Below are 25,646 nucleotides of genomic sequence, written 5' to 3'. Positions count from 1 at the left end.
CCAAAACTCACTCAGGATGTGAACATTGGTACGAGTGCTGAATGACACGAGCTGGGGTATTTTGTACTGAATTTGTTAAAATGACTGTAGTATATAGAGATGGGTGCAATATTAATACCAACAATGCATGTTATGCACATTAAGTCTTCAAGTACCGCAATAATCAGCTGGGTTGAGATCAGGCTTTTTCATACTGTCCAGTGAGTTTAAATTTCGCGAAAACATTTTTTACCTGTCATATGAAACAAAACTCAGCTTTGCAATTTTAATGATTGTTCCTTTTCAAGATTGTCAAGTATATGTTTAAAAATCAGTTTAAAGTTTACCTTATGCTGCATGCATTCTCTGAGGCAATCATATTCACTTTTATCCTTGCTGTTTAAATCATTCCTAGATGGGTTTGTCAGATATTTATTTATTTTGAACTTCATTTTTGCTTTATAAATATTCCAATATTTTCCGCAACAAAATCACATTGTGAATTTTTCCAGTATTATGCAGCCCCAGTACCTTTTTATTTTTTGTCATGCCGTCCACATTTTGTTTAATCTGTTCTTTCAACCAGATTGCACTTTGATGCTTGGGCCTCTTCTTTTGTCCATACATCCATTATTACTGTTTTTTTTTACGTATCATTGTTTTGTTTGGTAATTTGCATAATCAATCTCCAGTAAATACGTGTGCAAATACTGAAGTATCGAAAAAGTACCCAAGCTGGTTTGGTATTCTTGGTACTGGAACTTCTGGTACTGCCACCTGACCAGAAATCAGCAGAAAAGGAAAAGAACCAAATTTATTGTACCAAAAATACGGTACCTGGTGTAGTGGAAAAGTGACCTTAGTCCTTTTTTTTTGTTGTTTTTGATCACCAATGACCTAAAGTCGGACTTCCTCATCGTATGTTACAGTATCAGGAAGCAAAACTCACTCAGTCACCTGGTAATCCAACAAACTTTCATTTAATTCCCCAAACTGACTCACTCACAGTCCATGGAAATGGTACTTACTCGTGAACCTATCCTGTCCATATGTCCCGTGGAAATTTGGTGCTCTGTTACTTCTCTTGTAGAATTTGAATAATTATTTGCAGATTAAAGCTGTGTTTGTTCGCAGTGGCTGGGCGTGGTGGGAATGGCTGGCTGCTGAGATCAGGCTGTGTCCTCACACGCTTCCGGTAAGCAGTCACCCCGGGGTGTGCGGGCCGCGTCCGCGAGCAGCCCAGCATCGCGGCTCACTGACACCCACCTCCGGCCGCGGCCTCGTCCCCGGTGTCCCTTTCCCTTCCCGCCAGCAGCCACGCGGTGTTTCTCAGCGAGGAGGGACGCGTGTGGGCGTGGGGGTGCAGGCAGCCCATGAGGCGTCACTCACATTAATTATTTGCAGCTGTTACCAGAAGCCTTGCGCCGGTGACGTCTGCGGCTTCAGCGCTGGCACCATAGGTGGCCGAGCGCACAGCCGCAGAGTGGAGACGGCACGGATCCAACCAGATTCTTTGGCAGAAGATGGAGATTCCAGACAGAAGGACTCATTTCTTCTGGAGTGTTTTACATAATGTATATGGCCGCATGATATTCTGTGTTATTACTGGCTTCTGCAGTCCCTCAAATGCTTAATGCAGCAGGATGGTGTAGCTACTGCCAAAGTGAGTATTAAATAAGGCGTGTTCCATTCTATGGAGACAGACACCTCCACCACCAGCCCCCCTGACACACCTACCAACAGACATGCCCCACCCACTCCGCTACAGACACACCCACCGACATGGCCCCACCCACTCTGCTATAGACACACTCACCGACATGGCCCCACCCACTCCGCTATAGACATACTCACCGACATGGCCCCACCCACTCCGCTACAGACACACCCACCGACATGGCCCCACCCATTCCGCTACAGACACACCCACCGACATGGCCCCACCCACTCCGCTACAGACACACCCACCGACATGGCCCCACCCACTCCGCTACAGACACACCCACCGACATGGCCCCACCCACTCCGCTACAGACACACTCACCGACATGGCCCCACCCACTCCGCTACAGACACACTCACCGACATGGCCCCACCCACTCCGCTATAGACACACCCACCGACATGGCCCCACCCACTCCGCTACAGACACACCCACCGACATGGCCCCACCCACTCTGCTACAGACACACTCACCGACATGGCCCCACCCACTCTGCTATAGACACACCCACCGACATGGCCCCACCCACTCTGCTACAGACACACCCACCGACATGGCCCCACCCACTCTGCTACAGACACACTCACCGACATGGCCCCACCCACTCTGCTATAGACACACCCACCGACATGGCCCCACCCACTCCGCTACAGACACACTCACCGACATGGCCCCACCCACTCTGCTACAGACACACTCACCGACATGGCCCCACCCACTCTGCTATAGACACACCCACCGACATGGCCCCACCCACTCTACTATAGACACACCCACCAACATGGCCCCACCCACTCTGCTATAGACACACTCACCGACATGGCCCCACCCACTAGCTGAGACCTCTACTGGTGGGACACACAAACCTGCCTCTGGACACCCCTACACACAGACATAAACATAGAGCTGTACTGTTAGCAGTGTTGTCATCTATGAGCTTCATAAAACCAGGTCAAAGCCTACCCAAGATCCTGAGGGTGTGCATTTGTGCTGACCTGGGGGGGGGGGGGGGTTTACACGTCCAAGTTTCTGCATGGTCTGTTGTTTTGCCAGATGAGATTTGCCCTTCTGAAGCTCTCAGTGTTGATGGAGGGCTGCTGTTTCCCCTCATACCAGCTTTACCCATAATCCACCTGGCAGAGAACCTTCCGCATCCCCCATGTCTCCCTTCCATCACTGGGCTCTGTGGAAGCACTCAGGCCCAAGTTTGACTTAATGCTTTTGGGTGTCCCCAGGAGCCCAATCCATCTTTTAGTGACGGTTTGTGTAACGAGTCTCAGCCAGCCCCTCCCTCATACCCAGGGGAGCAATGGACTCCTGTACTGCTTTAAGGCCCCCATCACCATATGACCCCCCCCCCCCCCCAAATCTGCACCACAGAGACGATCTGTGCAACCACTGGGAAGGAGGAATAGGACAATATCCACTAAGCTCACCAGTGACCTTTGACCCTTCTGAGTCTGGTTGTGAAGGCCCGAATGCTCCGGTACCATTTTCCGGTGCAGTGTCAGGTGTGAATGTCCGTGATGGAGAAGAGAGAGAGACTCCAATGATCTTCTCAGCTGTCCTCACTATCTGCTGTAGGCTCTTACGATCTGAGGCAACAACGTTCCCAAAGTAAACCATGATGCATCTGCTGCTCATGATGCTCTCAGTAGTTCTCCTGTAAAATGTTGTGAGGATGGGTGATGGATGATGGGTGATGAATGATGGGTGATGGATGATGGGTGATGGGTGATGGATGATGGGTGATGGATGATGGGTGATGGATGATGGGTGATGGGTGATGGGCTCTTCTCAGCTTCTGTTGAAAGTAGAGGTGGAGCTGTGCTTTCTTGACTATGAGGCTGGTGTTGAGGGACCAGGTGAGGTTCTCCGGCAGCTGGACACACCAAGGAATTGGGTTCTCTCGTCGATCTCCATGGATGTGCCGTCGATGTGCAGCAGAAAGTGGTCACTCCGTGTTCATCTGAAGTCAACGACCATCTCTTTTGTTTTGTCTACATTCAGATACAGGTTTTCGGATCTGCACCAGTCTGACAGTCGTTGCACGTCCTCTCTGCATGCTGACTCGCCGTCTTTACTGATGAGACCCACCACAGTCGCATCATCAGCAAACTTGATGATTGGATTTGAACTGTGCATTGCTGCACAGTCGTGAGTCAGCAGAGTGATCAGCAGTGGACTGAACACACAGCACTGGTGGGGGGGGGGGGGGGGAGATCCAGTGCTCAGTGTGATGGTGCAGGATGTGCAGCTCTGAGGTCAATGGCAGGCCCTCCTATCACTGCTCTTCTGTTAGGATATAAGGAATAAAGTGCAATGGAAGATGCACACTTAAGCATAGCAGGTACCACAGAGGCTCACCATTGCGGTTTGTGTTGCTGTCGTGAAACATGCTGGTGGCCCATTGCTCAGGGATAATTAGCATCTGCTAGGCTAAGCTAAGAGCACAGCCTCTAAAATAGCAGTGAGTCACGCAGAATTTACAGACCCCTGCCAATTGAAATAAACCCTGGGAGACAAAGCCGGGATACCAAGGAATTCCCCTCCCTTCCCTGCTGTAACAGCGGTACAGTATGGTTTAACGAGGTCATTTCCTGTAGGATGGAGCGGCCAAAAAACCTCTCAGCAATGTTTACCGGGCCATGTGGTGTAGCCCTGAGCTCCGCACATCACTGTATGGGCCTGAGTGGCCTGTCGGGAGCAGTCTGTCATTCACCCTTTTAGAGTCCCTCTAAACTAGAAAAGCATACATTAGAGGAAGTCATTCTTCACTAGTGTTTTGCACATGCATTTAGCACGTTAGCAAGACTGTAAATGTTTAAGTTTCCCTGTTACTTTTGGCTCCATTTAGCCAGCGACTGGAATGGCATAGATGCTCTGTGATACTGTGGAGTCATTATCTATTTAAAAAGTATACAAATATTTATCGCTGTGGATAATCTCCACGCCAATGTGTCCATCAAACTGTTCCTGGAGTCTGACACAGAGCGGCTGGCCCACGACTGCAGGGATAAACATGTGTCACGATTGCAGAGAATCAGGCGGTTTTCGTTAACCAGTTATGGGGGGGAAAAAAGAGTTCAAAGAGAAGAGGTGAAAGTAAAAGACACAGTGTTTACATGAGATGGTGGTTTTAGGTGTCCCATTCAAATTCAACAGCCTGAGTCCCTGCAGGACTGGAACCTATAACCTTCCGGCATGATGCTGATTACTTCACCGCTATGCCACCTGCTGCCCTAACATATTATCCTTCATCTGTGGGCATAAGACAGTGAGATTTTCTGCTGATTCTGCACATCAGAAAGCTCAGGGAGGCTTCGTATGACTGCACATTGAATCAGTCTTTCCATCTGTAACCCCCCCCCCCCCCTGACTGCAGGGCCTGTGGAGCCAGCCCCCTATCTGATGGGGAGGGCTTGCTCAGAGAATCCCTGATTCATAGTGGCAACTGTGCAGCTCAGAACACACAGGAGACAGCGATTATTTGAGGGAGAAAAGTGTGTGCGTGAGAATAGTGAGGTTAAGAGCAGTATGATATCAGACATGATAGAAAAAAATTATGTTTTTAGATACAAGTAACAGATGGAGAATTCTGGAATCCAAGTGTGTCAGCAGACAGTCTGTAATCCCTTATAGACCCATCATTTTTATTTCTTCATACATTTATGTCCCTAAGTTGTCACAAAGAATATCTCCACCCATGAACCCTTTCCTGCGAATATCACGGCTGTGAACGTCACCGTGCCCCAGTCCATTACAGTCCGTAAAGTACTGACAAGTAGCACAGTTTGTAATGACAAACATTAATTGCTGTGTCAGATATAAAATTCCATGTTTTATTTCCAGACTAACATTAGTCACTGCAAACAGCTAAATACTTAATGAGAGAGTTGATGTACATTATCGTTCACAAAAACACTACAGATCAATATTAGCTTAGACAGTCTACATTTGTACACACTTTTTAAAAAAATTATATAATTTAATAAATGTAGCCATTAGTCTGAGTCAATTTAAAATACATTTAATCTTTTTTATCTGTAGGTTGTTATTAATTATTTAGTTTCATTTTTTTCTGGGTGGGGGTTACAGTCTATCAGAGGACATGTGTACTCACAAATATTGTTGCCAATTTTGAAATGCCAGCTTGCCTAATTAAATGCCTTTGGACTGTAGAAAAATAACACCCTTCAGTATGGGAGGGGCATGAAAATTCGACACACAGAGTAAGGGTGGAATTCGAACCCATAACCTGTGTGAGGCAAAAGTGCTTAATTACTGCAAGTTTCAGAGCCATGAGTATCATATACTGATGTCAAGCTGTGGCTCTCCAGACATCTTCATGGATGCAGAAGATAATCTTCATCACTCCACATGGTATTATCTACGGAATCAGAAATTTTCATATATTGGTGGATTTCCAAGTTTTAAGTTAATTGAGAACGCATAAACAGTTTAATTCTAACAAACCTACCGAGGGCCTTCAACCAATATTTTAAACACGTCATACGCTTTACGTGTGTTCTCTATGTTAAATGGGTCATTTACCTACTGGCTCATTTATTTCCTCGATAGCAAATTTATGGCGGTGTTAAGAATAAACATACGAGGACAGTGCAATATATGTCCACTAGAGGTCAGTGCGAACCAAAAAAATACAGATGTGGTTCTAATATTAATACTCGTGTGTTTATAATTGTTTATACCTAAATTAACGCTTCTTCTTTGATCTATAGTTTGTAGGTGCTTTATTGCTATTTTTTTTAATTATGGTTCAACTCAAACCATAATTGCACACCCACCCCTCACGAAAATCTCGCAGATGTTCTCTAGATCTCGCGTGGCGTCTTACGTGTGATGAGAACAAATTTGAAAGCTGATCACGAGAAAAGCCAAAGGTGTCGTTTGCTCGATGACGCTGTACTCAAGGATTCAGGACGCGCTTTCATATTGGAAACTGTAATTTCAGCAGCTACTTGGCTAATAAAAAATGCATCCGGTTCAACATTGGCAACCAACTCAGTTGTGTTATTCTATCGAGCCATGTCTGATCCATGACCCCAGTGCAAAAAAAATCGAACAGAAATAAAGTAACATTCCGGGGGTGATGGAGGGCCTACTATTAAACACTGATTTCATTCGACATTAGACATATTTCCGTTCTCTATGATAACCGTGTTTTAAACGCCAAAATGATATATATTCTCAACTGATTGAGCGTCTGCACATAAACACAACACGAGAACGTGCCTCAGGTACAGATTAAAAAGCACTGCAGTTTCCGTCCTTACCGCCAGAGGTCAGTGTCGCACAGGCTCCTGCGCCGGAAACGTCAGGTAGAAATAGGGCAGGAGGAGCGCGCGGCGAGGTACTGGCGACCAGTGGAGGCTGCAGCCGCTCAGTCTGCGCTCTGACGGCCCGGCGGTCGGACGCGAGTTGCCTGCCTTCCTGACAGTGCTGTTGCCGCTGTTCTCTCCCCGTTTATGTGGAAGGAGGAGCGTCTGAGAAGAGGGCAGTGTCGCTGAACATCTCACACGTCCAACCTGCGGTCCTTCATCTCCTCGCCCGGCACTTTCCCCAGCATGGCTTCGACGACCTGCACCCGCTTCACCGACGAGTACCAGCTGTACGAGGAGCTCGGCAAGTAAGAGCCGCCGCCGTGCGCCGGAGCCTCCCTGACGCTGCCGCCTCCTTCCCGTTAAGTGTGCGGCTGCTTGTTAAACCCATTTGAACGCCTGTCTGGCTCTTTAGAGGGGTTTTCCCAGTACGTTTTGCCAAAAAAAGTGAGTAAATATAGTTTAACTTCCAGTCGCGTAGTTGGGAGCGTGGGGAGCCGTTGCGACGGGATGAGCGTGAGAGAAGCCCCGCGGACGGGCGGCGGCAGTCCGTCCACCCGCGCGGACCGGACCGGACCGGACCTCAGGCGGCCCGTCGTAACCCCGCCTCGTAAGGTGACCCGTGTGTCTGCGGTGTTAGTGAGCGGCGCCGCTGCCATACGCGTCTCATTATTAGTCCTTTAGTTAAGGTTACAGGTAAAGCAGTGCGGTGTGGTGGGTGCATTTAATACGTGTGTCAAAGGGGCGGGGGCGGATAGGATTAGGTGGTTTGCACAGCAGACCTGTAACGCGCAACAGCCCTGACCAGTACAGCAGGTAAGGCACTTCAGCAGGTGAGCGTCGACTGCATGAAATCTGCGGCGTCCCGGCGCTCTCGTCACGTGATACCGCCGTCTAGCGGCTGCGAGGTTCTCCCTGCTCTCGGGGGTCCTGGGTCCTGAGAGTAATTAGTGGCCTTTAAGCACACCATCCCCTTTTTAATTGGCTTGCTATGACTTCGGAGGTTGCCATACATGTCTCTGTGGAGCGGATCCTGAGCTTGGTGTGCTTAATCCCTTTAAAATGAATGCCGCTGACAGCCTTTTCATCGGGTTAATTGTTCGCTTAAAAAGTGCCGTCAATATGGGTTGTAATAAAACATCAGGTGTGTGTATTCTGTAGCTGTCTATGTACTCAGTGGTGACCAAAGTCTTGGTTTTCTGTGCTTCCTCCCCCCCCCCCCCCCCCCCCCACATGGCAGGGGTGCTTTCTCTGTGGTGAGGAGGTGCATGAAGATCTCCACAGGCCAGGAGTATGCAGCCAAAATCATCAACACTAAGAAGCTCTCGGCTAGAGGTATGTACCTGCTTTGACATGGTGTGTGGCACAGCAGGTTAGACCCTTGTATCTGTGACAAGAAGGTCATTGGTTTGAGTCCCAGCCTCGGCAGAATAGTCCCATCTCTGTTACCCCCAGCTTCAGTCTCATATATATATATATATATATATATATATATATATATATATATGGGAAAAGAAGCTCTCCAGTGTACATGGCCTATAAAGCATCGTTTCAGTTTCAGTATTGTCATCAGTGATATGCCCCTGAATGTCCCCTGATAATGGCCACGTTTCAGTAGGATTAGGACACCAGGTCACAGCAGTTCCCTCAGCTGTGTGTGTGATGGGATAAGATAGCTGCCGTGCCCTGTTAGACTGCATCTGCAGGCTACTCTCCACACGTCAGCTATAGTTCCTCCCATCTTGTATCGGTCTGCTAGCTTCCAGACCCGTGCATCTGCTCCTCTGCAGAGCCGCCGGTTGGGCGCCCATGTAGGGTGCCTTTGTCTCTGTGCTCCTCCACTGAAGTTCACTGGTCAGGTGGAAACCATGCTGAACCCCAGACTCATGAGGGTCGGTGTTAAGGGTGGGGGGGGTGACTTTTGTAAGGGGCAGGAAGTAAACCGTGGTGATAGTTAACAAAAACAGGGGTAACCAAGTTGGCTCCTAATCCATCAAGTTCTTGAGGCAAAGGTGTAATCAATCTATATTCTGTTTTTGTTTGAGTGTTGCAACAAAATTAATAAGGTAAGTTGCAGGCAGTTTGGGCCTCTGGGGGGGAAACGAGCAAAGCAGAAATGTCTACATCATTCACGTTCAGCTAAGACCGAACCTTGCTGATTTTCTTCTGCATGGTGTGCACAGTCTGTGGGGAAACACTGTTCTAAAAACATCATATGGGTGGAGCTGCGACTGTTACTAGGTGTATGTGAAACTCGTTAGCAGTTGGCTGATGCTTTGTTCTTCTGAGACGCTTTTACTGATGTTACAGGTTAACCAGTATGTTAACTGCTGTGTGACCCATTTAAGGATAAGAGTTACGAGCTCTCATTTGTGCACAGTAGGTTCTAGGTTCAATTGACCAGTTTCCAATCAAGCTTTGTGGCCTTGTTTCCACTCCCTGGAAGTGAGTAGTAAAGTTGTGTAGAGTATCCTCTGTTTATGGGATGGGCTTATCAATGTTATTTAAAGGGTTGGCCTCAGATCTAATGCTGTAGTCCATGTACTGTAGGTATTTGGCACTGTCTGGAATAGATTGGAGTGAGTTTTAGCTTGGCAGCACCTCATAAAATGGAATTTGGCCTTTAAACACAGCATAATCTATTCTGCTCTGTGAAAGTCAGAATGAGCATCGGGCCCTAGCTGCCTTGTAGGTCGCTGACATCACAAGGGCAAACTGAGGCCGTGTGTGTGTGTGTGTGTGTGTGGGGGGGTCATTTTCAGAGAACCACATACTTGGGAAAGTGGGGTTTTTTTCAGTTCTGCTCACTATTCTGTGGAGCTTTTTAAAAATATATAATTCATTTATTTTTGGAGGGACATGGTGTTTTCAGTTGGATGTTCATCATACTTGTGGTTTGGTCTTATCTAGTAGTCTGTTCATGGTGTGTCTGACAGCAGCTTATGACATCCGTGCGTCTGTTTAACCCTTATTGCACAAAGGTAGCAGTGTTCCCACAGCTTGCTGCTCAGCTGATTATTTGCTTGTGTGGATCTTTGTCGCTTAATGCACTCATTAGGGTTGACCTTTGTGTCCCTGTGGAGAGACTCATTTTGCAAATGAATGTGAATGAAGTGTCCACCCAGCCTGAATCATAAGGCTGCTTCTTAATAGGTGATGGGTGCTGTGTGGGCTTTTTGGGGATATTTTGCATAGTTTTGTGAAGCGGTAGGGAGGGAAGTGGACTGTGAAAGATTATTGTGAATTCTAGGAAATGTAGATGTTATCAGCCTGTTTGGATCTGACAGGAGGTCTAGATGGTGTTCATGTCTCCCAGTCAGCAAGCTTCTAACTGCCAGTGTGTAAAACTCCAAGCCCACATGGCTTGGCAGTGGTGACCCTCAGACTCTTGGCTGGTAAGATTACTTCTCATCACTCCTGAAAGCAAGCTGCTCCCTCGTGAGCTTGTAAGAAATTCTTCACAGTGACTGTTAGGGAGCCGTAAGGAACTGTCTAAAACGGATACTGTTTGTGTAACTTTGCAACCACTCTATTACAGACCTTCATTTCCATCAGAGAAGGTCCCAGCGTGAGGTTTTCAAGCCCCCTCTGCTTTTGTTCATGAGGTGCTGGTTCCCTCCCCCTCATAACATGGCTGTCATCTCGCTTGGCTTCCCTCGTTAGGGAGGAAGTCGGCATTCCATTCCTTGTACATGAGTGTCCCTTGTGTTTGCGTGCAAATTCCAAGGCCTGCTGTGACAAGCTGGCTCTGCTGGAGTAGCTTCTGACATTCTCTGGAAGGAGTTGTTTAGAAGTGTTTGGGATTTTCCATCCAGGGTTTCTCATTAATGGCCAGCCTCTGTCTTGTGCTCAGTTTTGTAGGCATTTCTGATTGGCTGGCTCCAGTAGTTGGTGCATAGGGTGCAGGCCTTTGAAAAGCAGGAAGCCGTCTCCGAGGCCACGTCTGGGGGCTTGGCGTAGATGGAATTCTCTAATCTGATGACCCTGAGCATGGCATGTGGACTTTGGGGGGGGGAGAGGTGCTTGTTGCTTCATCTGGGAGCTCTTTGGTGTTGTCATAGATGCATAGAGGCTGTCGGTCAGTACTTTGGTGCAACACGCTGAGTTGCAGGGTTGTGTATTTGGTGTCCACTGTGCTGTTTCCATTTCTGTTTTTCCCTTTCTGGTGATTTTAGTGTGTAACCTCCTCTTTGTGATGCGGCAATACCTGGGGTCTCATTCATCAACCATGTGTACACACATTTTTACACACACAACGGTTTTTATCGGTTTCTTCCTGTGAGAAGCGAAATGTGCCTATATTTACGGACACTCCCGACCTATTCGTATGCACAGTACCCTAGCAGCAGAGAAGCGTAACTGAATCCAACCGATCAGAAAATAGAAAACAGACTCCCTCAATTTTGAACCTTCATCGGCAAATGGAATGGTCTAGTTATGTTCGCACATGAATGTGCAAGCAGGTCATGCTAACGTCACGGAATCATTCCAAAGTCATACAAAGTCCATGCCCAAAGCAATATCACTCTCACTAAATATCTGTCAAGACAACTAAAGTTTCCGGCATGATTTCATTTTCGCCAACATTCATTTCTTAGTCTGCTGTGTATATGACACACATTACTTGCTGCAGACAGTTAAACTCAACCATAAGAGTGTCTTGCCTGTTCCTGGTAGCCTCTTCTGTGGGTGATGGAGCTGGACTGTCAGTGTCACCACCTGCAATGAGTCCTGCTAGGGACGTTCTGCCTATGGTGGCAGCTATTCTACCATCCGGGTTCTTGGGCCGCCCACTGTGGCACGGCTGTGGGATCTGTGGGCTGTGATCCTTTTTTTGTGGTCATTTTCAAAATGAACCACTTCCTCACCTCTGCCGCCGTTCTCATTATAGGTGATGTCACCAGTTCTCACGCCAGGTTCTTTTTGTTTGACAGGCCTCTGGTAAAGTTTCAGAACAATACATTAAATGTTCTGTGCTTTTCTGATTCTTGGGAAGTGGTCACTGTGAGCGTGGAGGTTTTGTGTGCCATGCGCTCCATTCCCATACAGGATGGGCTGCAGCTTTTGCATCTCCTGCCCTCAATATCACTCCTAGGGCCTGGGTTGGGCTGTTGTCGCACTCTGAACGTGGCCTGGTCCTCCTCACTCCCTTCCTACACCATAATATGTGGCTGTGTCCTTTGCCAAATCCCGTAAGTCAAGCGGCAGATGTGCCTCCATGAGTCGTCATGTCACTGGCTCACTGGAGGCACTGGCTCACTGGGTGACTTATATACCCATCTTTAAATACTATTTCCAGAGAGACTGAAGGACTCCCAGGAGCTGCGGAGGTCTGTTTCTTTCTGTTCCTGTAAATTGCTTCCACAGCTCTGTCTCACACAGGCTGACCTTGATGTCTGCAAGAACCTGTCTGCATGTTTGCTTTAATGCCCCCCGGACTGGATGTCCATTTCAGACATGCCCCCTGAATTTGTGTCCCTCTGGCTGTACTGTTACCTAATTGCAGTGACACTTAAGCCTCTGCTCCTCTCGGTGTCCTGAACATGTGTTGTCGTGCTGTGTTGTGGGAGAGGACGGGTTTTTCTCCCGCTCTGAAGGCTTTGTGCCCTGTGTCTCTGTTAGCATTGCTGTCCCCCATGGCCTGTGTTGAGTCATAAACACTGCCTGCGTGTCACCAGGGACGAACAGATGGAGAATTGTGTGGGTTTTTTTTTTCCTCTCCCAGTTTATCTGCATGTCACAGTAAATCTGAATGGATTTCAGTAAAACCAGAGCCTGTCTGTGTTCTTCAAGCTGTCCAGGAAACAGCTACACAGGCATAGTGTGCTTTTGTATGTGTGGGGGACCGTTTCCGTCCTGTCCCTCTGAGGTGTGGAACGCTTTGGTCCATGTGCCGATGAACGTGTCCTTGGACTGCCAATAACAGTTGACCTTTCTGTAAGGTGCCTGGCGACCGTCCTGCCTGGACATGCCCTCGTGACGTCCCCCTATAAGCATAGCTGAGGCTCTTACAGTGAAACTCATGTTGCGGTCAGAGTCGGACGCTAACATGCTTAATTTGCCCTTTGCACAAGCTTTTCCCCCAATCCTGGTTTAACAAGACCTTCCCTCCCATGTGCCCTCCAACGTAGTCTTACCCATAATCTGTCCAGCTTTGACTAGTGCTGCCCCTTCCTTTTAAAGGCAGACATGCCTGCAAAGTGAGTGCATAAGTATAATGGCAGACTCCCCTCAAAACCACATTGAGATGTTACACTGGCTCTTTGTCCATGGAAATTACATTAGCAAATAGTGGAAAACTGCGGGAGCCCAGACTCCTGCTCGCTTTCTCCCTACCAGGCCACACCCTTGCCATGTTTTCTTCAAGTACCTTTTACACTGTTATAAACTTAGATAGTCCTTCCCCACTTAGCAGAAATCAGCCGTCCAGCCATGGGCGTGACAGAGGCCTGTGGTGACTGTGACTGTATATCTAGACACCATATTTAAGCCAGTGTCACGGGTCAGTAGCTGACCTAGCATTGATTGTAGACTTATTTTCATGCTATGACTCCAAAATAAAATATTGCTGCTTTCTTTTTACTTGGGGGAGGGAGAGCTGCCAATGACTTGGGAACATTTCCCCTGTAGATGTACTGAAAGGTGACTCTTCTATTCTTTCTCCCTGGTTGGTGAAATTTGTGATTGGGGGACGTCTGATAGGCTACTTAGGTAATGTAATGCTGATGGCTGCTCATTCTGCTTGCTAGTCCGGGGCAGTGTGTGGCCTCTATGCATAACAATGCAGTGCTGACCTCAGTCTTGCTTGGTGCCCAGGTGCTTTCGGATCTAAATCGCTGGGTGTCCTGTGATGGCGCCTCGTGCCTGATGTGCCCTGTGCTTCCTGCTTGCTGGGACCCTGTCCTCGAAGATGGCTGTCATAGCAGTGCCTTATGATGGGCCCAGGCATAAGCTCTGAGCTTGCCTGATGTTTGGTTTTACCTGGTAATTCTGCTTCCCCGTCTTTCATCGTAAAGCCTTTTTTCTTTTTTTCTTTTTCCTCCTCTCCCCCACCGTAAGCTGGTTTGTGTCGGCTTTATTGCCTGGGTTCTTCTGTCTATTTTTGTTCCTGCCGCGAGCTCCCTGGGGAGCGCTGCCGTGGCTTGCGAATGACGGGGCGCCCGTCCGCCTTATATAATGATTAGAGGGAAAAAAAAAATCAATATTTATCCAAGAAAAGAGGGATTACCTTTTTGTGCTGCTCTCAAAGCTAGCACAGAATCTCTCTTGGCTGTTTTGGAGGTGTGTGCTTTGAAGGGGGGGGGGGCGGGAATACAGCGCCCTCCAGGCAGGGTGGGGTGTGCTTTTTCTGGCATGATCGCTTGATGTGTCATTTAGCACCTAGTCAAACCCCAAAAATGGCTGCATGCAGATTGCTCCCTGTAGGTAAGTGTTGGTGAAGCAGAATCCTGTGCTTTGGAAGGCCTAGTTGAATGGGGCAGCGCAGCTTGGCAGAGGACACAGCGGGGAAGCACTGTAGGAAAAATAACATGTCTACTAGATCAGTGTTTCTCAGCCCGGTCCTCGAGCTGCCCCCAGACGGTCCTCATTTTCACTCCCTCTCAGCTGAACCAGGTATTTGGTTTCTTTGATTACTTGTTTGGTTCAGGTGTGCTGGGAGGGAGTAAAAATGTGGACTGTCTGGTGGACTGTCTGGTGGACTGTCTGGTGGACTGTCTGGTGGACTGTCTGGTGGACTGTCTGGTGGACTGTCTGGTGGACTGTCTGGTGGACTGTCTGGTGGACTGTCTGGGTTGAAAAACACTGGTAGATGGCATGGTGGTGGGTGCTACACTTACCTGCTGTGCCTGCTGACCGTGGGGAGGTGTGCTGTAGCTGTGTGGGGCCTCGCTGCCCTCATCAAGCCAAGCCTGCTGACACGGTGACCCACATCCTGTCTCCTCGGGTCACTAGACATGGGTGTGGATTCGGGAAACTGCGTCGGCCTGGCCCGGTCCCGCAAGGAGACGGGCGGTGCGATCCCCGAGGCGTCACATTGAGTCCTAATTTACCAAGTAGGGCAGTCTCTGCAGGGAGGGGGCACCCTTAATTAGTGTCTCCCTCTCCCAGTGACCGAGGAGCACTTGGCAGGAACACAGGGGCCTCATTCTGACCTTAATTAACGACGACTCCGCTCTGGATTGATAGCGAGATGGAGGCAGCGGGCCCAGTCTCTGACTTTGCTGAGTGTCTGTTTTTGGCAGGGCGGCTCCCCGAAGGGGAGGGGAGAGGAGGAGGGTGGGATGTCTGCATGGCTCAGCTCACCTTTAAGGCCCAGTAGTGTGGCCGTCTGCCAGTGAGGAACACGCACTGCTCTCCTAGCTGGGGGTCTCCTCACTGCTCTGCACCTGCCAGGCGCCTCCAGCCCTTCGCTAGTTGTTTAGGTGGGATGGCTTCACAGTGTCTGTACGGTTAATGCATCTGCCAGCTGGGGGCGCTGTTCCCTCTAACCCACCCCGGTGTGCAGGATGTTGGTGTTTAGCTGCTCTCAGCTCTCAGGTTTTCCCCTGCCTGGCTAGCCTTTGAAGGCTGAGCACGCTTCTCCCAGTCTGGCGGACAGTGGCAGCGATGAAGGTCTTGTTATAATTCAGCCCATGTTCTGGTTTCCCCGTCAGACTGATTGTCTGGGAGACCTGGGCAGAGGGAGCGGCTGAGAGCGCGGCCGCTATGGCCGGGACCGGCCCTGAAAGGGCTGCATTCCTTGCTAGTGAAGGAGCCAGCGGCTCTGCGTGTGAGAGGCGAGCAGATGATGGGTGGCAGCACGCTGCCTTTCTTCTGCTTATCGCTGTGCTGCCAACGAGCTGCTCTGTAGAGTGGAGTCTCCCTGCCGGAGAGCAGGCCCTCGCTGCTTGGAGCTCTAGGTAGTGTCGTGTTAAGGCTGCCGCCTGTGTGCAAGAGTCATTGGGGGACTACTTGGTGTTACTGTGTATCTCGGTGTTTATCAGTGTCTGGTGAATAGGTTTCTCCAGTGAATTTCTTGCATGTGTTTTGAGTTGGAGGGAAATCCCTGAAAGATGACAATGGAAAGGTATGTGCTGGAACAAGCCTGACGTCAGTCTGTGTATCCTGGGGTCACCGGTTGGTTCTGCAATGCAGTTCAGCTCTAAAGCCAAAGCTCTTCATGCAAAAGAGCATCAGCCTCTTAACTCCTTCAGACCCAGGCTGGGCGGTAAACGGCGCCGCCATGCAGCAGTGAGCCAACGCGCATGCGGCTCCAGTTAAGCTGAATCCATCAGCTCGGCTTTGTAATAAACACCCCGCGATGATGATGCTGTACTTGCAGCTGATTACCTTCTGCCTTCAGATGGTGATTATTTGGCTAAATGAGGCATCCTCTCATAACGAGCCCCACATAGGGCTGAGTGGCTGGCTGCTTGCTAGGCTGTGAAGGTGGAAAACAAGGGTAGATGTTCCCAAAAGTGTCTGCGTTTTGCTGCAGTGCTGATGGTCCGGGCTCCTTGTAAGGGGACGTGCCTGTGTAACACCAGACGTGTGTGAGGTGATGCGTACAGTTTGGTGGTGTGAATACTTTGCAGTTTTGGCCGTTGCCGGTGTGGCATGGAACGGCTCCCCTTTGGAAGGGGCCCGTTCTCTGCCCCTCCGTGTTTCCCGTGCTGCTATCAGCATGGGGAAACTGGCCCGGGGCCACCTCCAAAGCATGCCTGGGGTCTGACCGGGCATGCAGCGACATAAGCGACATTGACAGGGAATGCTGAAAGCTAATGGCTCCCTGGGTTAATGCCTAATATGCTGTTGCTCGCACGAGCCTGCAGAGATCACGGAGGATGTTCTAATTGTGCTGCCGAGTCTGGGGTTCATTCCCGGTGCTGCGCAGGACGGAGTGTTCAGGATCTGACCTGTGTTTAAGTAAACTAAAATGACCTGCATGACATGGTTTTTTTTAGCTGGCTTAGGAACGGCCTTGGAGTGACAGTGTGAGTAGGTGCTGCGTGTCCACCCAGCTCACTGCGTGTCCTCCCTGGCTGCTCATCCCAAGGCGTTTCCTCCATGTGCCGCCTGTTCCCTCAGTGCCAAATCCGTGAGGAGACCCAGGCCTGCCTCTGCTCTCCAGCAGTCTGCTGGCACTGTTTATCCTCCAGGTTTCTGCTGCTAATGGCTCATGCCTGCAAGCCAGGAGCCCCTCGTCCTCCCCTGAATGTGCTGAACTCCAAACCCATACCCCGATTGACCTATCCTGACCTGACACGCCTGGTGATCCGTGCCGCTCCGCGCTGCCGCCGCCGGTGGTGAGGAAACGTCTAGATTTCATGCAGAGAAGGTACACCTCCGGTAACATGGGCACGCGTCACTGCAGGAATGTCTGCTCTTTAACTCGTTTTTGATGGATTTGTACTTCCGTGTTTTATCTGCCCGCAGAGCTACTTTTATCTGCAGTGTCATGCCTGAACTGCTTCCCAGAGTGGGTTATTCGGACTATAATTCATTAGATCAGTCTGTTGAATAGAGGCTGGCCAGTTTGACCAGCATCCTGTTGTGTAATTAGCCTGTGGACTTAGGTGTGTAACAATCTCAGTGTATGGGTAGAGTGGTACGGACCTGAGAGCAGTAACTGTCTTCCTGTACCCCCTTTATTTATTTGACCTCAATTCTGGCCTTCAATCCACGGCTTTATCGCAGCTGCTGGTGATCTACCACAGAAAATATTTTGAGCACGAAGCGTTTATCTTCACCTGGATGTATGGGTTCCTCCACAGGAACCTGCTGCCTCTACTCTGAGAGACCAACACCTGCTCTCCAATCATCCTCTGCTTCTCAGTTTGCCCCCCGGTCTCATGGCATGGGGGTGACTCGAATTTGGAGCCGCTGTTGCCCCCCCTTCATAGACCTGTGTAGTCCTAACTCTTCCCTGCATTCTGTTCCCATCTTTACTTGAATCACGCAGCCTGAAATGTCTCTAATCTCATACGGCACTGTGCTCCTGCTCTCCCTGCTTGTTGCTGGGTGGGATGTAGTTTCTCCTGAAGCTCAGCTGTGTAATTTTCTATTAACGTTGGTGTGATTTTAATGGGGTTGCAGTGTCTGCTGGTCAGCCCTGACTGCGCACGCTGTGTCTGTAATGTGATTGAGCCCCCTCCCCGTAACTCGGCCAGACAGCCGGCTATGTTAATGGGGCGGGCCGCCACATGCCTGGGAATCCTCCGCATCGCAGAAGCACTTCTTGGCGTGACTAAACACGTCGTTGTCGCCCGTTTGACACCCTGCACCCAGAATAGCGGAACGCGGCAGCCGCTGGCGCGATCAGGAAGTGGTTATGTGGGGAACCGGCCTGCAGAGCATCCTCATACTGCATCGCAGCTTAATTCCAGGCATCAGCTCTGGGCATTTAAGGGCGTGTCTTCAAAATATCCCGTGATCAGTCTTCGCCCCGTTCACCCCGGCTCCCCAAATCCTGCAGATCTCTGCGCCATTCAGGGGTGGCAGTGAAGATCCAGAAACTAATGCTGCCCCTAGCTGGCAGCTGTCGCTGTGGAAACGAGTCCCCACCCATAAACAAATTTCTTATTTCAATGTGGTTAGAGATTCTCAGTGTGTCTGTCACAGGCTGTGCAGATGGAAATCTGCACTTTGAATAGAGTAATAAAAGAGCAGCACAGAAAAACCTGAAGGTTTTCATTTTGGGAAGCGGGTCGTGTGGCAGTTAAGGAGCTGGGCTTGCCGGAGTCAAACCTCAGCATCGAGGAGCGGAGGAGCGGTCACATGGTCACACGGGAGAGCCGAGGGGGAGGACTGTGCCCGCTAGTAATGTCCCTCAGCTGTCCCAAATTCTGAGTCTTGTTTTCCAGAGTATCCCTAATTGTATTTGAGTTTTATCCTGGCTACCTCAGACACTTTTGTGCGGTTTGACTCTGCTTGCTTAGGGAAGAGGAATGGGACATGGTGGATGCCGTGTCTGGATTTCTGTCCTTGGTTGGGGGGGTGAGGGCTGTTTTGGCTGTTTTGGCTGTTTTGGCTGTTATTCAGCTCATGTCAGGAATGGCTGCAGGGCCCTGAGTGAGATGTGAGGCACTCGACAGGCTGTCCTCCAGCGTGAACCCAGGCAGAGTCAGAGCCGCTTATTCTGTGCATGCCCCCCCCCCCCCCCCCCCCCCCCCTGTCCCCAGCTGCTGCAGTTCGGGGACTAGAATGTTAAATTCAGCCGGGGGCGGGTTCAGCAGATTGAGAGGCTCAGCAGAAGTGAACATGGGAGGCATGTAAACAGTTATGTCTGGAAGGATAGGGATGAGCTGGGTGATTATAATTGTAAATCAGTGGCTTGAGTGGGGGGTTGCTGTGAGGTCACTTTCCATGCTACATGCTACTGTGTGTGTGGCCGTCCCCTCCCGCCCCAGTTGTGCAGGAGGAGCGCCTGCCGCAGAGTCTGTGCGGCACTGCCCGTGTTTCACAGGCAGATGCACTCGGGCCGGCGAGTCCAGATGGTGAGATCAGGGTGCCGAACCGTGCTGCTGGGAGGCCATCATGTCTTCCTGCCGCTGTTGACACATCCTCAAATTCCTGCTGGAGATCAGCAGCCAGTGCTTTGTGAAAGGTGCCTAGGGACTGGGGCGGCCCTGCTATCGCTGCTGAAAGGTGAAAGGTTATGATCTCATGGCAGCAAAAGCCAGAGCCTCATTGGCTGCTGAAGGCCCCCGCCTTCCTCCCAGCCAATCCCGGGCGGCTGGTTCGGCATTAGTTTGCATACAGGGCAGCACATCCCTGCTACCTGACCCTCTGTTGGCCTGTTACTGTGTGTCCGGTCATCACTGTGGGCTCAGGGTTTTTCCTCCACATTAGCATTTGGGGCGGGGGCGGGGGGGGGGGGCAGGTTCCTGGCCTCGTAACGGTGAGACCGTTATGTCGTTTGTGATGCTGACTTGGAGCAGATGATTGGCTGTCCCCATGTTCATGTTCCTTGGGTCCTACGGAGCCAGCTGTCCTCGATGCAGATAGCAGTCATCACCATGTTTCTGCAATAATCCATTTTCATAATCTGATGGATTTTAATGATGCTCGAATATTCATCTAGTCCTTAAAATGTAGAAGCCTGGGTTCATAAGTGACTGTAATCGAGACTCTGTGTACACAGCAGATGTCGCCTACGGGGATGGTGAAAAGAATTAACCAGTTAGTGCCTTGGGTGTAAAACATTGCAAAAAAGGCAGAGCTAAGTAATTACCTGGTACCTTCCTGGGGGGGGGTGCCATCAGCATAAGGAAATGACATGATGTGCCAGCCTCAGCTTTGACAGGTCCCTTTGTCATCTGTGGCTCATTCCTGTGCTCTGGGTGGCTGGTGTGTCTCTCCCCCCCGGAGCTCACTGCGGACGTTTGCATTTGCTCCCGGAGGGGCTGAATGACGGAGCCGGGCTCCAGTGTCCCTCGTGAGAAGGGCCTGGATTATTATTTAATGTGCAGAGGGAGACGCAGTCGTGGGCCAACTGCAGCCACCATGGACTTTATGGTAAAGAGAATAACTTCACGGCACATTATCTGGCTGTATGATGTATGCTTGAAACCATACACTGACATTTGCAGTGCAGCCAGAAGGCCGCCAGGATCAGCTTACGGTGCTCAGCTTAGGATATGAGGGGTCTGCAGTAAGACAAGCACTTGCTGCAGTAGCAATGGGTCCTGCAGGTTTTAAACCGGCCCCGAATTCAGGAGGGAACCTTATGCCTCCAGCCTGCCTTGGTTTAGTCCGACCCTGCACGGGCCTGCCTCTGCTCACATTCTGCACCATGCACTTTTTATATACACACACGTCATTAAAATTGTCCTTGTGGTGTGGAGTCTGCAGGGCCGCTGCCGTTCTCTCCATCCCGTCACCCTTCTCTAGGTGCAGCTTCAGTGCTGATATGATGTCTCATGAACAGTGACAATAGACACTATTCAGGCCCCTAAATTGGCTGCAAAGTTAGTTTTGGAAAGTGGATGAATTAAAAGGATTGAAGCTGCATGTGCAGTGTGACCCTGTGCACAGTCACAGCGGAGTCCCCCTTACCTTTTATTACTCTAAAGCGTACTTTTTTTTATTATTTTATGAGCTGTAATGGACGGAGCTCAGTGTGGGAGCGTAATTCTACTGCCTTGCAGCTCCTGGGGCTGGTCTTCTGGATACAGGATGCCAGCAAGAGGACATTTGCATGCAAAGGTAGTTCCACTGCAGCGAGTCCTGGAAAGTGTGCAGTTGGCTCATCAGGCTAGATGGCAGGTTGATGGGTGGGGCTGCTGTAGAGGATTCTGGGTAGGTTAACCTAACCTTAGCTGACCTGGGCAGACCTGGCTGAACTCCTGTCCTGGCTGCCTGGATCTCTCTGCTCTGCCTTTAGGGGTTCTGGAGAGCCGCTCTCCTAGTTGTCGCACTGATATTCACTCCCCGCCATGTTTAGGCTCAGCACAGGCTGCAGTGTCCCAGTGGGGTTTCTCACACGGGGCACTCAGGATCTGCCTGCGGTCTCAGCAGAATGTCCAGCTCTGAGTAGAGCTGGCTGTGGCCGCCTCAGCTGAGGGGTGGGGGGTTGGGGCAGTGGGGGAATCCCTCTGGGGGGAGGTTAATCATGTAAACCTCACGTAAACCCAGGGGCTGTCACACTCAGGTTTTGCAGTGCTTGGGATTCCTATTAAATGTCAGATTTCAGTTGTCAGGGATCTGACTGGCTGCCTGGCTGTCGTTGCTTACCCCCACCCCCCCCCCCCCCCCCTTTGGTTTTGGCCTGGTCCCATGTCTGAAGGCCTTGCTCTCTGCTCATTCACTGCCATATTTGTAGCATCTGTGCTGGGGGTGGGGGATAGCCTTATAGTTTTGCTCCACAATGCACTCAAATCACAAAGGTGGGGGGGGGGGGTGGGGGTATGAAGCATTACTGTTAGCGATGGGGGAATCCTCTGGTACTGTTGCTATGGAGACAGGGAATGCTGCGGACATGGATGAGCCCCATCGCCATGACAAAGCAGAGCTGCTCCAAAGCTCTGTGCACAGATCTCAGAGCATTTGTGATGTTCCCTGTGCAGCTCTCAAACCCCTGGGTGGTGGGGGGGGTGCCGTCTGCAAGCTGACGTGTCACATCCACCTCTGTCTAGTGCTGGGCGACACGAGGAAAAATATAATCCCCCCCCCCGAACTTAGAAACGACTCGCGATAGTAACTAACGTGTTTTACATAGACCAGAAATAAAAATACAAAAATGCCCACACAAAGCCTGCCATATTCACAACATTATTAATATGCTATATAATTCACAATGACCGCTTTTTCTCCTTGGGGGTGGCACAGTGGTTAGCACCGTTGCCTCACAGCAGTGGGACCCTGGTTTGAGTCTCTTCCAGTGGTCCTTGTGTGTAGAGTTTGCATGTTCTCCCCGTGTCGTCGTAGGGTTTCCTCCGGGTACTCCAGTTCCTCCCCACAGGCAAGTTACCGCATTGCCCATAGGGGCAGAAATGTGATGCATGGTGTGTGTGTGTGCTCTGAAATGGGTTGGTGCCCCATCCTGGGTTATTCCCTGCCTTGCACCCATAGCTTCCAGGATAGACGCTGGCCCAGAGTGACCCTGCATTGGGGTATAGAAGATGGATTGATGGAGATTTTACTCCAGCTAAAAGCAGCAGTGCATATTCCAGCTAAAAGCAGCAGTGCATATTCCAGCTAAAAGCAGCAGTGCATATTCCAGGTGAATGACGAAAGCACCGCCGCCAATGTTGGTGTGGAGTGTTTGTGCTGCAGGTGTTGGAATAAAACTATTGTACTGCCATGGTCTTTCTGCAAACTTTGCAAGTCACAAGGTCTTAAGTGTCAGACATCTCCTATCCAAACCTGTTCCACACAACAGACTTCACATTACTGCCCATCTTTGAGTTTAGCTCATCAGCTACCAGAGAATCACTGCTTGCCTTCATATTTGCTTAGCAGTGCAGCTTATCTAGCTAGCTGCTTGCTTGCCAAACGCACAAACTTGCCTGGAGCAACTTAAACCAGAATGCCATGTCTGGTTGGTTTGGAATTTGGAATTGTTGGAATTACAACATCACCATCCCTGCAACACTCTTTGTGACTCAGGACAATTGACTGTCGTCTCGGTGAACTCATTCAGTTCTGCTTGGTTTTCTGAAAAGTAGCTGGTACAGTTTAAAAATCCAGTAATGAACTGGAGTGTCTGTTGCTTGTGAGCTGTGGTGTGTTGGGGGTCCTTCTGCCCGCCTCCTACAGGATGTGTGGTGGCAGCACCAGGGCGCACCCTAGGTACATGCATGTTTGGCCATTTTAGAATCTGTTCCCTGTATCACTGATGGTTGGCTGTAAATCTGGGGTGATGAATGCCTGCCAGCTGCACGTGATCCACATCTGTCCCTCTGGGGTGATGAATGATGAGGGAGAGCAGGAGGAGTGCCAGGACAGCTCCTCTTTGCTGGATCAGACCTCTGTGTTGACGTCCTTGTTTAGAGTCCCCAGAGGGACCGTTGTGAGCTTTGGTGCTCTGCACTGTTTTGAGATGAGGGCAGAAGGTGTGTGGAGGAGAGCAGGAGAGCGACAGGCTCTAGGGAGTCTGTACCTTGGCTGTGTGCCTGGCTTCTCCAGACACCCTGAGCCAGGGAGCAGCCGCGAGGAGAGATCCCCACGGCAGCAGGGAATCCACGCTCCGCCTCCCCCATCATCGTGGCTCTGTGCTGGTCCTGTTTGCCTCCTGTGGCTGTGTTTTTGGCATTTTATTGACTCTCCTTGCGTTCTCATTATCATCAGTTAGGGATCAGTGGCCCTGTAGCCACTAACTCCCCATTTTAAAGTTAAATTCCCCGCTGTGGTGGATGTGGGTCGGTGTTCGGCCTGCACACGCTCTCCTGCAGATGGGGGCGTCTGTCTGGGACCCATGCTGAGTCCGGCCGTCTTCCTGCACCGCTGCTGCCTGCAGGATTCCTCGAGACACCTACACAGTCTGTCCTTCCTGAACGCCAAGGTCCTTCCTACGAAACGTGCCTGTCAGACGCGAGCAGGCCTGCCATGTGCCGTGCTGGCTCTGCTGCTGATACGTCCTGGACCATAGAGAAGCTCCTGGGCTCCTCCACCGCCTCCTGGCAGCTTAACCTCCCCTGTGACCTTAAAAACGTTGCAGCTGTACAGGAGCCAGGGAGCAGCCTCCCCTGAGGTTTGAGATGCTGATGTCATGCAGACGGTTTCATTCCTTCCCGAGCCCTCTTTGCCCCCAGGTAACACTTATCCCGGTGTTTCTTGTCCCGTTTGATCTGCCTCTATTCTTAGTGCTGCTAAATCTCGTCCCCGCTGGTCGCTCTCTGGGGCTGCATTTGTTCCTGTATTATACCTGAAACGCAGTTATTTGCTCAGTGTCTCTGACTGTGTTCCTCGCTGAGCCATAGAATTGCAAAGCAAATGTCAGATCATACTGTGACTTTTTATCCCGTGCCCTTCAGAAAAAGCATGAAAATTCGAGCTCCCTGCAACTGAATGCAGGCCGACCCCATGGCCGCGCTGTTAGGGTGCACTTTTAGAGGCATCGCAGTGCCTCAGGCCTCAGATTGACCACAACTTTTTTGTAAACAAGCAGTTTCCTGTTTGAGTGCTAGTGTCCTCTCCCAGCTTACTTCCTGTCTGCTCCTTGGGGTTGTCGGCGACCCCTGTGGGGAGTGTCCATGGTGTCTCTGCACTGTTTTTCTCCAGGCATCCCCGTTAATGCATCGTGCTTCTACCACTGTTAGGCAAACCCCCATTGGCAGCTGGAGTGTGTTTGCACATTCGCTGAATATTTCTGTATTTCTACGTGTCAATTTGAGATGAGATGCACGCGCTCAGATGTGTTAACGGCTTTCGCGGGTGCCAAGGCTCTACCAAAACGCCTGTGTGTGAAGTGTGCGGCGCGGAGCTCGGTATGGGTCCATGAGCGTGCCAGCTGAGCCGCACGGGCTGAGGAGGCGCCGCTATCGGCCTGAAATGGCCTGAGCAGCCCACTAATATTCCCGTAACACACCTGTGAATGCCTGCGGCGTTCCTGTGACGCATGCCCGGTGCCCTCCTGGCATCAAGCCCCCACCCCCCCAGCAGCGGCACTCGCTGGCTCTGATTTCTGCGAGCCCCTATTTTCAGCGCCTCCGGCTTTGCAGACGCCCACGCCACTCTATTCCTGCACAGCTATATTTAACCCGCCCGCTGCCGTCAGCGGAGTCCCTGAAGGGGCTTGATCCTCTGGCTCCTGCCTTTCTCCTTTTCTGTTCCTCCTTTGTTGCTTTTCAGTTCTTTCTTTCTTCCTTCTATGTGTGACTGGCAGTGTTTGTTTGTCTTTCTGTTCCTTTCTTCCCTCACTGCTCCTTTGGGTCCTCTCTCTCGTCCCCTTTCTTTTGACTCCTTTTCCTGTCTGCCCATCTTGGGTCTCTCTCTCCATCTCTCACACCATGATACCGGTCAGTTGGCACAGAGTGACAGAGTGGGCGTTACAGTGATGCTGGGACACTGTCAGCCCAGCACTCAACTCGGAGGCCTGCTTTATCAAGGCCTGCCTGCTTCTGTGAGGTGTGCCCCTCCCATCATTCACTTCTGCTGGCCTGAGTACCGGAGCGCTCGGC

The 25,646-nt window shown here is 50.5% G+C and overlaps 1 protein-coding gene and 1 long non-coding RNA gene across 13 annotated transcripts in view; one reads left to right on the top strand and one right to left on the bottom strand.

Annotated features, from left to right (window-relative positions):
- Nucleotides 1-5,523: 5,523 nt before the first annotated feature.
- On the bottom strand, nt 5,524-7,133 carry LOC140593648 (uncharacterized). The gene is made up of 2 exons (XR_011994068.1): nt 7,000-7,133; nt 5,524-6,092 (listed from the first exon to the last, which is right to left on the bottom strand). It is a non-coding gene; the product is annotated as an uncharacterized lncRNA (long non-coding RNA).
- camk2d1 (calcium/calmodulin-dependent protein kinase (CaM kinase) II delta 1) overlaps nt 7,077-25,646 on the top strand; it is a 50,206-nt gene continuing 31,636 nt past the window's right edge. For 6 of the 12 annotated variants that reach the window (XM_023825386.2, XM_023825382.2, XM_023825388.2 and 3 more), the window contains exons 1-2: nt 7,079-7,352; nt 8,285-8,379. In XM_023825386.2, coding sequence (XP_023681154.1) covers nt 7,291-7,352; nt 8,285-8,379 — 157 coding nt within the window. In that variant the 5' untranslated portion in view covers nt 7,079-7,290. Of the gene's footprint in view, nt 7,353-8,284; nt 8,380-25,646 lie in introns of all 12 variants that reach the window. The other 6 variants (XM_023825380.2, XM_023825383.2, XM_023825389.2 and 3 more) reach the window with 3 other exon arrangements.

Source organism: Paramormyrops kingsleyae, chromosome 12 (genome assembly GCF_048594095.1).
Source record: "Paramormyrops kingsleyae isolate MSU_618 chromosome 12, PKINGS_0.4, whole genome shotgun sequence".
Taxonomy (NCBI): Eukaryota; Metazoa; Chordata; class Actinopteri; order Osteoglossiformes; family Mormyridae; genus Paramormyrops; species Paramormyrops kingsleyae.
Note: the sequence above shows the minus strand (reverse complement) of the source record. Positions and strands in the feature narration are given on the sequence as shown.